Consider the following 12931-nt stretch of genomic DNA (forward strand, 5'->3'; position numbering starts at 1 on the left):
CTGACTAAGAAAACGATATAAAGAGAAATAGCTGCAAAAAAGACTTGTATGTTGTGGGTTTAAAACTGATTTGTTTTGTTCCCTGCTAAAACAAAGTTTGTGAATTCAGTTAAATAATTGTTAAAATATATCTCTCATTTGTGTGTTTTTAGCTTTCTTCCTGTATGGGAAGCTTTTCAACATTTGAAACATTAGTGCAGTGGTTTATGTTAAAATAAACCTTTGGGTTAAGTTGTTGCAAGTGGGTTTTTCTTGTGTTTCTTGTGAATTTGGTCTTACATTTTTATTTCAAGTTGCATTAAAAAGTCTTGAATTTAACTTGTCTTATGCTGTAGGAACCCTGAATATCGCATATTGCAATATTTAGCCTCCTTGAATAATCGCAGGGGGAATTCCTCAACCGTGACAGCCCTAGGAGACGGTGCGTTTACCGTTATCGAGTTAAAAGTGCCCAGTTTATGGTGTTATTGATCTGAGGTCCTATCGCCCAGCTCTATCCTAAAGTCATTTGTGTTTACTTATGAATTCATCCTAAAGCCAGAAATCTGAGCTGCTAATCCTTACCTTCAACATCTTCTCCTGTCTTGTGTTTAGCTGCTCGAAATCCGGATGCAATGCGAGTTTAGCGAGGCCGACTCCCCTGATCCGGGAGGAGACCACACCCCCACCTCTGCAGTTCCCCCCAGCCCTCAGGAAGCTGAGCCTCCAAATCAGCTCTCTGCAGGCATCAACTCTTCTGAAGGACCCAGAGACAATATACCATGCCTACAGTATGCAGAAATATTTATTTTTGGCTACATGGGTTATGTATTTGTGAAGCTAGCTATTTACAAGAGAATAAATGGTGTCAACATAGTAATAAACCTAAAGGAAGTGATGCAGTCATCAGTTTATTCCCTCCGGGGCTGAGGACTGAAATGATCCCATCTATAGAGAAATCTTAGAAGTAATAAAGATGTCTGACAGTAACAGGAGGAAGGGGAATAACGGTGTGGCCTACCCTGAGGGGGATAATAACTCATGCTGGTGTAAATGGCAGCCTGCCGTGTGTTTGATGCAGGGTGCGGAGCTCCCCGCTGAAACAGTCTCCGGGCTACCAGGTGGAGCTGGTGGTCCAGCTGGTGTGGGTGAGCGGGGAGCCGCCTCAGCAGATCACCAGCCTGGCAGTCAACTCCTCCTACGGCCTGTAAGTTTCCACCTGGCATGGTGGCGCCACCTTACATCCCTGTGCATGGTTCCTGCTTACGTCTATAAAAGTCTGCAAATTTTCATTGTTTTCGTCTTTTTTTTTTTTTTTTTTCTTGGACAAAATTTGCACCAAAAAAATTTAAAAAAATGTATTACGTTATTTTTTATTACGTAAGTTTACTAGGACCACAAAATGTTGTGAAAAATAGGATAATTCTAGTGAATGTTGCTGTTTGTATAAATAAATAAATAGTATTATTTATCGGTATACTTTAGTTCATAGCAAATATCAGTTGTTTATTATATATATTTTTTTATGCTGCATTTAAGTGTCAAATACATTTTATTGAATCCCATTTTAGAGAAATATAACTTCTTTATGTTGGTCTATTATTAATAATTCCAATAAAAAGCTAAATGTTGGTTTTTATCATGAGGAAATGAGGACGGGGTGGAATGGAGGTTGAATGTGGCGTTTTAACCTGTTCTTCCTGCGTATCTAGTGTGGTGTTTGGAAACAGTAACGGTCTGGCTGTAGTGGACTACGTCCAGAAGACGCTGCTCCTCAGCATGAGTATTTCGGAGCTGTCCAGCCCATCCGACCCCTGCCAGAGGCAGCCCTGCTCCCCGCGTAAACCCCGCCAGCCTTCTGGAGGTGAGGAGCATTCCAAACAATTACACCTCGGTCTAATTTTTCTCCTGGCCGGGGCCTCGCTGAACATGAATCTCTCTGAAATGCAGTCGATGCGCGATTTGTTTGCTGCGGCTGTCGTGTCTCAGCTAAACCTGATCAGGCAGCTGCTAGAGGTGCTGGACGGGCAGAGCTGACACTTGGCAGCTGGCCTGACTTCACACCATGCAGTAGCTTCTCTCCCTCAACAGGGGGCATCACTCACAGGTTCTCCATCTGTTGAGTAGGATAGTGCAAAGACAGCAGAGAGCGGGCATGTCAGTAATGCTTCATCATAGCTCTGCCCTCACTGAGTTAGGAAATATTTTTTCTTCACTTCCCTGTTAAAAATCTTCTTTCTGCCTTTTTTTTTCTTTTTTTTATCATAATGTTTGTCACTGATCCCTTCTCTTCATTTAAAGCTTTGTGTTACGATCCATTTTTGTTTTTGTTAGAATTAAAAACTGCTAAACCCAATCTTAACAGTGATGTAAACGTGCTTCTATTAGACTTTTTAGGAGATTTCTGATTAGAGAAGAACACTTAAAACTCAAGGTGGGCAGCTTTAGAGCTCCTGGGGCTCCGCCCTGGAGGAAGTGAGAAGCGTCCCTTCTTCCACATCTGATTTACTAAGTTCTGCCATGTTTAAGGAAGAAGTCTCAAACATGCAACACAGCTGTCCATGGCTATTACAAATGGCAGTACTAAAAGATTAGTTTTCTCTTGAGGGATTGAATAGCAACTTTTGAAAAACCCCACGTTAAAAGCCCAGAGGAATTAAACAAAGTAGACCCTTACTCCATTTCCACTACCCTTGAAAAACCGATCCATGCCGAGACCGGTCCGAGCTCGGATCAGTTAACCAGGCCGAGCTCAGTTCTGACAACCGTTTACACATCACGCTATCTCGATTCCTCGCCTCCTAGTGACGATCTGCGGTATTACTGCCAGTATTGAAGGAGGAAATCAAGCAGTTGGTGGCGGTAATGCACTAAGAGTTGTTTGCTAACCGCCATAAAACACAAGAAGAAGAAGACGAAGAAGGAGGGAATCAAGCAAATCAAAATGGCGGCGCCCGTCACATTCAGAAAGTTATGCTTGATTGCTGTACTCCGGTGTTTGCGGAGGGCCAGGCGAAGACGGCAACCTTTCGTGGATTTACTTGAGAAAGTAAATTTATAGTTATAGTTCTTCTTCTTCTGTTTTTGGAGGGGCATTACCGCCAACTACTGGAATGGAGTGTGAATCGGGATGTGCAGCCAGACGGAGATGATGCGTTCTGCTCATGCGCTCTTGTTAGCAGAGAACCGAGGCAGGGAAAAACAGAGCGGAGCCCACCTCTGGAACTGGTCTGCAGTTAGCTCGGTCCGGTTGTATCTAGCTCGGTTCAGTTCAGTTTGCTTTCCATTTACACACCATAAGTTATCTCAGTTACTGAGCTCGGACCGGTTTTTCAAGGGTAGTTTAAATGGGGTACCTGTTATCTGGAGTGGCTGTTTTGCATCCTGAATCAGCTGACAAGTCCTTCATAAAACTGTTTCTTTCAAACAGCCTCTCACACCTCTTTACATCCTCAAACATCTCACTGATGCATAAGAAAACAAACTTTGATTCATTTCGCATTGTAGTTGTCTTTTTTTTAGCTAGTTATTATAATAGCGATACAGAGACATATCAGTGCCTCTCTTGTTCTGATCAGGATCAGATTCAACAGCAGATCTTAAAGAATTTGTTAGTTTTTTTTTTCTTTTGGTGTTTACACGTCATATTTTCACATTTTTTGTTCTTTCTCATTTGTTTTTCACTGTTTTTTGTTGGTCTCTTTGTGTGATCTTTGATAAAGACATTCCAACTGCCACGTCTCACATGTCCAGACTTTCTAACGTGTATTCTCAGTCTGTGAAAAAACTGCGCTCCTCTCACTTCAGTAAGTTCCTTTGTGTCTGATTTCTTTTCCCCATTCTTCTCTCACAATTGTTTTGCTCTTGGAGGTTTTTTTTCCCTTTTTTCCCAATAAGATACACTCCCTGGTTTTGATATGCGATACGCACCTCAGAGCGACAATAAAGCCTCCTAATTTATATTTAAACGGTGAAATATGGGGCTACTAGAGCTGAGGCCAATAAAAGTAAATCAGGTGGTGTATCTTTCTACCGAGCTTTCAGTGTTAGTGGACCAGCAGTACCCACGTTGAATTTATCCTTTAAAATATTATAATAGTAGCCCTCCCTACAGAAACTCTTAGAGGACACCTCCCATCCCCAGTTGCATCAGGTGTAAGATACAGATTTGTTTTTTGGAGGGAGGTGTGCTGAGAAATTTATGGAATTCCCTTTTTTTTATTTTTTTATCCATATTTTCTGCAGGACTTTGCGATTCTAACGACGCATCTAACAACTCAGAGGAGCGATGCAAATCCCCTACGTCAGGTAAGCCTCTTTGCTAAATCTTCTGCCAAAAATATTCTTTTTTTTTTTTTTTTAAGCATGTTTTTTCCCCAAATGCTATTTATCATCCAGGATCTCCCTCACCCTGCAATTCAGACGATGAACGAAAACAGAACTTCATAGAGAAGGGTACCGTATCTTTTAGTGCATGCGGCCTCCTAATTCCAGCAAATCATTAAAAATGGCTGAAGACGTCTGATTTGTCTTCTTTTCCCAAAACCTTATTTTTAGTGAAGTTAAAAAGCAGACGCTTTTCCAAGACGGTTGCCAATGACTTTGGTACTGTATCTTTCATGTGCCTCCTCTCTAGCTACTCACCGTTTCGCTCTATGAATGACGGCGCTCTAACAAAGCTGCGCATTTATCCTCTGCCAGTCTGTGCAAAATGTGCAAATTCAGGACAGATTTTCATTGGAGATGTGGATTATTAAAATAATCATGTTCCTTTATTGATTGCATGACAGGGTACCTCTCAGTTTTCTGTCTGTTTTGCAGATTTTCTATGCAAATTCTTATTTTCAACAAACCTTTACAGAATATTGCTTGGGGATGTATTTATTTGATGCTTTTTACTTCCCCTCCCCCCAAAAGAAGCATAGAAAATCTGCCTCCCTGTCTTAATATTTGTTCCACTAACCACTTGAATTTTAAAAAAGCTGAATTATTTTAGATCGTCGATGCTTTCTGACTTTCTTTTCCAGGGGTTCCAATCAGTGCAATCTTTGGGCTATCCACTTGGTTTCTCTTTGTTTCCACCTACTCTCTTTGCATAACAATGTTGACTGAATCATAATTATCTTATTTCTCAGCTGCTTCTTGCTTCGTTTGACAGTGCGGCTCCTCTGCGAAGCTTCTGTGCCTTATTTGTATTCTCATGGTGGATTTGAGGGTGGCTGTGGACTGCTAAAGGCAACTTTTGGGGATTCATTTTTTGGAACGGCAACACTCCTGGTAGCAGAGCAAAAAAAATAAAAAATGTACAATTAATTCTTGTTTTTTTTGGGGAATATAAAAATTTAGTTTCATGCTCAGTATCTTTGACATGAGCTGGAAAACAATCAGTTCTTTAAATGTGGTCGTTTTACCTCCAGAGACTAAAGCTTTTTATATGGACTTCATGTAAGACACCAACGCAACATGGTGCATAGTTATGAAGTAAAAAAAAAAAAGAATTAAACAAAAATTAAACATGTCACATTGCTTTAATAGATGCAATTAACTGGCCTCAAAGCCACCTGGGTAGAAAGCTGAATGCACTCGTTCAATGTGAGAAGTTTGTTGGTTTTAAAGCAACATAAACGCAGTTTTAACTAATCTTGAATTACAGATTAAATCAAAGCTCTGAGAATAATGTGGGGTATTACTGCAAACCTCTAGCAATACTGGAGGATCTCCAAAGATCCACAGATCAGTTGATAGGAAGCATCTAGCAGCATGATATGGGTTAGTTGTAGGACTGAAACAATTAATCGGATTAATCGATTATTGAAATAATCGTCATCTAATTTAGTAATCGAGCAATTATTAACTGGTATATATAGACTCTAAAACATTCCTTTTGCTGACAGAGTGATCCAATTAGATCAGTAATTATATAAGATTTAAAACTAAAAATAGAAGAAGACAAGAAGAAAATCCTTTATTGTAGCCTCGTGAGACCATCCTGATCTCGCGAGCTTTCAAGGTTTCACTCGCAGATCAGTCTGGAGACTCTCCGTTGAAGAAAATTTGGAGCCGTTCACCAAACGAACGTCCAATCAGCGTTGGCTTTGAGGCGGGTTGAGGTGTGACGCAACGAGAAGCGCGACAGTTCAGTCTAAAGAACATGGCGGCTTCAGCCGATGAAACTAGCGTTAGCGTGGCTATCGAGCAAGTTTTATCAGAATTACAGAGTATTTCTTCACTGAAAGAAGAGCAAAACACTGCTCTGGAGGCTTTTCTCAGAGGAAAAGATGTTTTTGCTCTTCTCCCGACTGGTTTCGGCAAGAGTTTGATCTATCAATTGGCTCCTCTTCGTCGTCGTTCTGTTAGTACGTCATATGCTTCATTGATCTGATTGGTTTATTTGGTCCGTCTATCACCAACATAGGCCAATCAGCTAACCAGTATTTTCGCCCCTTCCCAAAATTACTTCAACGGAAGGTTTCCAGATGGATATGCGGAGCAGATGCAAACATTTTGCATTTAAGATAAAAAAAAAATGATATTAATTATATTATCTTATATATTAATATTAATACTAATAATTATGTCAATATGCTTTATCCAGAATTCCTCAAGTGGAAAAGTTTGAGTTTAACCTGGTTTAATTTCATAAAAACTCTTCTTCAAAGAATCTTTGGCTATCCGATTATTAATTGATTAATCGAAAAAGCGATCGACAGACTAACCCAGACTAATCGATTCACAAAATCATTAGTTGCAGCCCTAGTTAGTTGTGCACTACTCCACAAATTTAATGGAAGTTTAAAAGAATCAAATGCATGATGCACAGTTGAGTTTATTGATTTTTAGTTAAAACACTCAAAACTCTCAAGAAATATGAACAAAAAAAGGGCACAAGCATAAAGTTTATACGCCCAGCTTTCCTCAGTTTTCATATTTTCTATGAGCGTAACAGTTTAAAAACTATATAATTATGCACTATTAAACGTTGGTTTTATAAAACGCCATTTTTTAGACTGTAGAAGGCAAAACGAAAAAAGGTTGAAGGTTCATGAGTACCTTTGGAAAGCCTCAACAGTTGTCCTTCAGTTTATATCATCCCTCATTCGCTATTGTTTTATCTGAGCCGGCGCTCCATGTGTCTCCTTTTAAAAACTAGAAGTATTTGTTTCTGTTGCAGCCAAGATGTCGCGGAAAATTAGCTCATCTGGTGAGCAAAAGCCAGAGCTGGGTAAGCCAACACATAAACATGAAAGAACTCTGACTTCTTTTTTCCTCTATTTGAACAGGAACTGATTTTATCATCTTGTATTAATGTTGAAGCTGTGAAAGAAGAAGTATGGAAGTGTTGTTTGTTGCTCAGCAGTGTTTTTAAGTTCAACATAACTTAAGATGAACGCTGTCTGTGTCTGCCCTGGGCGTAGAGGAGAGGCTCCAGCGGTGGTCCCCTCAGGCAATTAAAAGGCGCTTTTGTAGTGTGAGAAATTGCAAGATGGCAGACAGGATGACCCGGAGGTTGAATGCACATAGAACTAAGTCAGACCCCAACCGATGTGAGTGGATCAGTCGTGTCATGACTACGGCTGAAGTGGGTTAACTCGTACTAATCGCCACAACCAGGGCTTTTACTCTGAAATTGGAGGACTTATGACACTAATCCACTCACTATGATCTTTTCAAGGAAGTCCGTCTTGCATGAGTGGACTTGGCGTCCAAAATCCTGTCTTTCCTGTTTCTCTCTTGAGAAGAACTCGGATAAAGGGCGGTGTTTTCCACTCCCCTCTCTCAGTTCTTCTGTGGAGATCCCCTCAGTGACTTCTTGAAGAAGATAAAACTGTTTCTTTGACTGCAGCTTTCCACATTGAGGTTGTGGTCAGATTTGGTCTAAAAAAAAAAATAGCAAATTGGATCAAGAAAAAAACCAAAAGAAAAGCATATAAACACATCTCGATGTGAAAAAGCTTCAGAGGGTTTGCTCTATGCTGTCTGATTTTTACCCTTCTGATTAGATGGGAGGTGTGTTTATTTTCTGAACATGAGTCTAACATTTGGGACTAAATTTCCTTGTGAATCAACAAAATTTTTCATTGAATTTGAATCGTTCCCTGATTTTTTATCTCTCCTTTTATTTTCGTCTGCACACCTGCTGCCCAGATGGAAAGGATAACGCCTTCACCCGCTCACGTAGCTCGAGCGTAACCAGCATAGACCGAGAATCTCGAGAGGCCATCTCCTCCTTCTACTTCTGCGAGAGTTTCCCCAGGAAGTCGGACAGTCAGGTCAGCCCCTGTCTGTTAGTGGGGACCACCCAGGGCTCTGTGATGATGGTGGCCCTCAGCATGCTGCCCGGCGGCGACCAAAAGCCACAGCAGCCGGTTGGCTTTGCCTCCTGCGGTAAGAAACACACGGTGTCACTCGAAAATGTTTATACCTCTTGGACTTTTTCAGGTTTTATCAGGATGAAAACATCATGATTTAATAAATGTTATTTAGGTTTTAGATGATAAGACCCATGCTGAGTAGTGTGTGTTTGTGGGACCAATCACAGCTGCTTTTTGTCTGCACGGGTTTGAGACCGTCTGACGCGTAGTCAGGATTTTTTTGAGGTGCACAGAGACATATTTGACGGTTGCAAAGCTATGCGTCAGAAGCATAAATCGGCCTTTATCCCTTCCTTCTAATCGTTTTTTATGCTACTTGCCTTTCAACAGACGCCATGTTTGTGGAGTGCAAAGCTAGTAGTCTTTCTGTCAATAAATTCTCTAACCTAAACTATAAATTTACTCCATACTCGAATCTAACAACTTAACTTTTTGGCTGCTTTTTTAACCAATACTCTCCTTCTCTTAGGTTTAAATTTATGCATGCATTTATGCATTTATGAATTTTGCATGATTGGATGATAGATTAAACGTTTCTCTAGTAAAAGAAAGAATTAAGAAATAAAATAAATGTATATATTCTGTTTTCATTTGGAAATAAAATAAAAAAGAAATTAGAATTAAAAAAGGAAGTTATAATTATGTGATTGATGCACTTATCTTAAGGATTTTAACCACACCACCTGTAGTAATGCTGCTGAATTTTTCAGGCCCCCTGGTCAGACTGAAAGGAGACATCCTGACTATGGCCCTGCTGGATGCTGCTGGGACTCTGCTGCCCCCTACCTATGAACCATGGTATGACCCAAACGCCTCAGATGAAGAGAAAGAGAAGGTCCGGAGGCGCAGGCCATCCACCCCTCCTACCTCACAGGAGGGCCACGACGCCCAATTCGCCGTCCTGTGTTCAGAGAAGCAGGCCAAGGTGGTGGCCATGCCCTCCCAAACCTGCGTCCACAAACACAACATCACAGAGACGTCTTTTGTGCTGCGGGCCGATGTGGTGCAGATGGCCGGGGCTTACTGCCTCGCCTGTTTCTGTGCCAACGGTCACATAATGACTCTGAGGTATCTCACCTTTCCTGCAGCTGCTTCTCCTGTGTAGTTTCAATGTCTTTCATGAACGATCACACCTCTTTTTCAACAGCGCGTTTCCTTATAATGTGTGATATGTGGTCAGTGATGCTGTGTAGAGAGCAGGAAACCACATCCTTTTAATAGCTGTTGTCTGATTATAGTTTGCCCAGCCTGCGACCTCTGCTAGACGTGAACTACCTGCCGCTGACAGACATGCGGATTGCCAGAACGTTCTGCTTCTCTAACTTGGGTCAAGCTCTGTACCTGACCTCCCCCACTGAGATCCAGAGGATTACCTACAGCCAGGAGACCTGTGACAACCTTCAGGTCAGACAGCAAGGATCAATCATTTTTGCAAACGGCTGATTGATTTACCCAGACAGATCTGGTCACTTCATGATTTCAATCCTAAATTCATCATTGAAAAAAAAATTAAAAACCAAAACCCACATCTTAAAGGGGTGATAGAATGATTCTATACGGTATCTGGTCCTTCAGGTCTCTGAATAGGGTGTGTAACATTGGTTGGGCTGAAAATGGCATATTAGCTGTTCTATGAGCCCTAATGTATATGGAGGACTGACTCTGCCATATTTAAAAATAAATACAGAAATAAATAAATGCTCAATAAATAAATAAGCATACAATTAATTGCCACCAAAAATACTATAAACAAATAAATGTTAGTAGAAATTAGATTATACAGTGAGACATAAATGTATATAACTCTTTTAATCAGCTTCTTATTTATTTGCCTTTGTAATATTTACCTTATTTTTTTGTCATTTATAATCTTCAACTTTATTTTTTAATTACTTATATTTTTAAGTATTTATTTATGTGCACGTTATATTTTTGTCTGTTTTATTCTTCCTTTGTATTTTTAAACCCTAGTTATTTCTTCGCCGCTATTTATTTCTGCCTGTCGTATTTACATTTCTGCCTCATTATGCAAATGAGGAGGGGGCGTGTCCTAGAGAGTCAAAAGTTGAAGGATTTTGGTCAAAATAACAAAATAAGATAGAATATATATAAATAAATATATATATACACACAGAAGCTATATACAAACAGTACATTAACGCACAGTCTACTGTTTGTATATAGCTTCTGCGTGTATATATATATATATATATATTTATATATATTCTATCTTATTTTGTTATTTTGTTTTGTTTGTTTTTTTTTGTTTTTTTTTTGTCTGCACCAACAACACCAAGTCAAATTCCTTGTAAGTGCAAACCTACTTGGCAATAAACTTGATTCTGATTCTGATTCTACAGTGCAGCACGTAGTCGAAACACACCGGGCACTCGAACCGAGCCTTCAGCTCCGGGGTTGGTACAGGAACCCCAGTGGACAGGGGCAGGGAGCCAGCGGGGGACGGAGTGACCGAACCCGACCCGGTGACGGTAGCCTGGACACCGGTGGCCCCTTGCTTCCCCCAGCCTGCCTTACTGGCCCCCAATCCGCCTCCTCCGGCCGAGGATGGGCGGCTCATGGCTCTCTGCATATGCTAGCATTGCTATCAACAGCTTAGCGACAAAATAATACTCATAGCTTGCAGTTCTGATGGCCTCACGGTGGGAACAGCCCCTCGTTTCAGTAAAAGAAGTTTTTCAAATCCTGCTTTGAACCGTCCAAGATTTTGAAAGCTGTCTTCGGTAAAATGCTTCGAGCAAATGAACAGCTGAGCATCAAACTTAGCAGGGATCCTCCGACAGACGAAAATAATCCATGCCTGGCGAGTCTTCGGATCCTTTCGAAGACTGAAAAATTTCTATGTGCATCCTGGAATGCTGCATTTACTCCACTGGTTCTGGCTCATTTTTAATAGAGAAACTGCCTGCTTTGTAATTGTTGTAGAAATAAAACCAACTGTAGGCTAAACAGCTAAACTGCTGTCCTCCATCTACCTCTATTCATGTTCTTGGGCCGGTGAACTAGTGGGCTGGTCTGTGTGACAAAAGTACAGGCCAGAACCAAATAAGGCAACATCCCAGAGTTTACGTCAACCTGGGGCTTCGTCTGGATTCGCCCTTTTTATGCTGGTAGTTAAGAATTGTGAGATTTGCAAAGAAAGGAGGTGTCGATGGGGTTTGAACTTCTCTGTACGTCCATTTCACCCACTGACTATCGTCATTTAACTACGATAATGTAAACTCGTTCTATGACCCCTATGAGGTGTCAGTGGGGTTTGAACAATTTAAACTCTGTTCTCCATTCTACGATCCCTTTAAGGGAGATTATATTGGACCTGACTTGCTGATGCTTTTTTTTGTCATCCTCAGGAAATGCTCAGCGAGTTATTTACCCCCGTGGAGACGCCAGAGGCTCCAAACAGAGGCTTTTTCAAAGGCCTTTTTGGCGGAGGAGCTCAGTCTTTGGACAGAGAAGAACTCTGTGAGTGAACAAAGTCCTTCACCATCATATAAAACCCCTTCCAACCTTTTGTCTCACATTTATGTAACGCCATCAGTGTCCTGATTCCTCAACAAACTGCTGATAATCAGCCCGCTTGTGTAGGTAGCAGATCTGCTCGGGCTCCATGCATGGCAGTGACGTTAAACTATATGATTAGCTGAATGAATCTGCATGATGTAAAACGTTGTTGTCCGGACGACGATAACGCAGCGTCTGTAATGTTAGCGTGTCTAATGACCGATGAAGTTTTATCTGATAACAAAGCTAAAAAAATCTGTTCATGGAGAACAAAGTAACTGCAAGACCATGATATAAAAAGCTAGGTAGTTCTGTGGCTAGCTGTGCTCAGTAGCTAACAGGTTAGCCTCTTTTAGCTCGGTCAGTAAGCCATATTGCGCTACACTGCTTTTAATTTTGTGACAACTGTTCATTTTCTAAAAGTAGTAACTGCTTTCTTTGTCTAAAATCTCCCCGAAAGTAATTTTGAGGATGCTCCAATCGTCTCCTCGGCCCTCAGATCTTAATAAAAAGAATAAGAAGTAGTACTGAGACTTTCTGAGTCACCTTGTTAAATGGCCGAGCTCTGTTTGTCTGAGATGGCAGTGCTTTCCTTCAAAACTGAGACAGGGTTTCCGCGGGTCATTAAAAAGCATTAAATCATAATTTTTTTAATTAAGGCCTTAATTGGCATTAAAATTCATTAAATTTCACTATCGTGGCATTAAAATGGCTTTGGAAAAGAAGCTTGAGGTGGAGAAAATGGGGAAAAAAGCAAATATGAACCAAAGTGGGAGGAAAACGAGGAAATCGGGACATGGCTTTACCGGATTTTTAAATAAGAGTCACTCATTCATGTATAAACCCTGTGAGAAGGATTTTCTTTGTATGCTGAGGCTCCAGAAAGGATTTGATTCATAACAAACGTGTGCGATACAGTTTGTCCGTTGGCGTTACCCTATGATGACATCATAAGAAAGGGCGGGTCCCCGAGCAGATCTGGTTCCTACACCCAAGACATACACACACACACACATATATATATATATATATATATATATATATATATATATATATATATA

At 40.7% G+C, this 12931-nt stretch overlaps 1 protein-coding gene across 8 annotated transcripts in view; it reads left to right on the plus strand.

Annotated features, from left to right (window-relative positions):
- Positions 1 to 12931, plus strand: part of LOC107091600 (syntaxin-binding protein 5-like) — a 51061-nt gene that overhangs the window by 32419 nt on the left and 5711 nt on the right. For 2 of the 8 annotated variants that reach the window (XM_015385611.1, XM_015385616.1), the window contains 12 exons: positions 595 to 770; positions 1061 to 1186; positions 1692 to 1843; positions 4225 to 4287; positions 4378 to 4434; positions 4537 to 4584; positions 7151 to 7201; positions 7395 to 7523; positions 8125 to 8364; positions 9062 to 9419; positions 9590 to 9755; positions 11720 to 11831. In XM_015385611.1, the coding sequence (XP_015241097.1) occupies positions 595 to 770; positions 1061 to 1186; positions 1692 to 1843; positions 4225 to 4287; positions 4378 to 4434; positions 4537 to 4584; positions 7151 to 7201; positions 7395 to 7523; positions 8125 to 8364; positions 9062 to 9419; positions 9590 to 9755; positions 11720 to 11831 (1678 nt within the window). The remainder of the gene's footprint in view (positions 1 to 594; positions 771 to 1060; positions 1187 to 1691; positions 1844 to 4224; positions 4288 to 4377; positions 4435 to 4536; positions 4585 to 7150; positions 7202 to 7394; positions 7524 to 8124; positions 8365 to 9061; positions 9420 to 9589; positions 9756 to 11719; positions 11832 to 12931) is intronic. The other 6 variants (XM_015385614.1, XM_015385612.1, XM_015385615.1 and 3 more) reach the window with 6 other exon arrangements.

Source organism: Cyprinodon variegatus, unplaced genomic scaffold (assembly GCF_000732505.1).
Source record: "Cyprinodon variegatus isolate N-32 unplaced genomic scaffold, C_variegatus-1.0 Scaffold344, whole genome shotgun sequence".
NCBI lineage: Eukaryota > Metazoa > Chordata > Actinopteri > Cyprinodontiformes > Cyprinodontidae > Cyprinodon > Cyprinodon variegatus.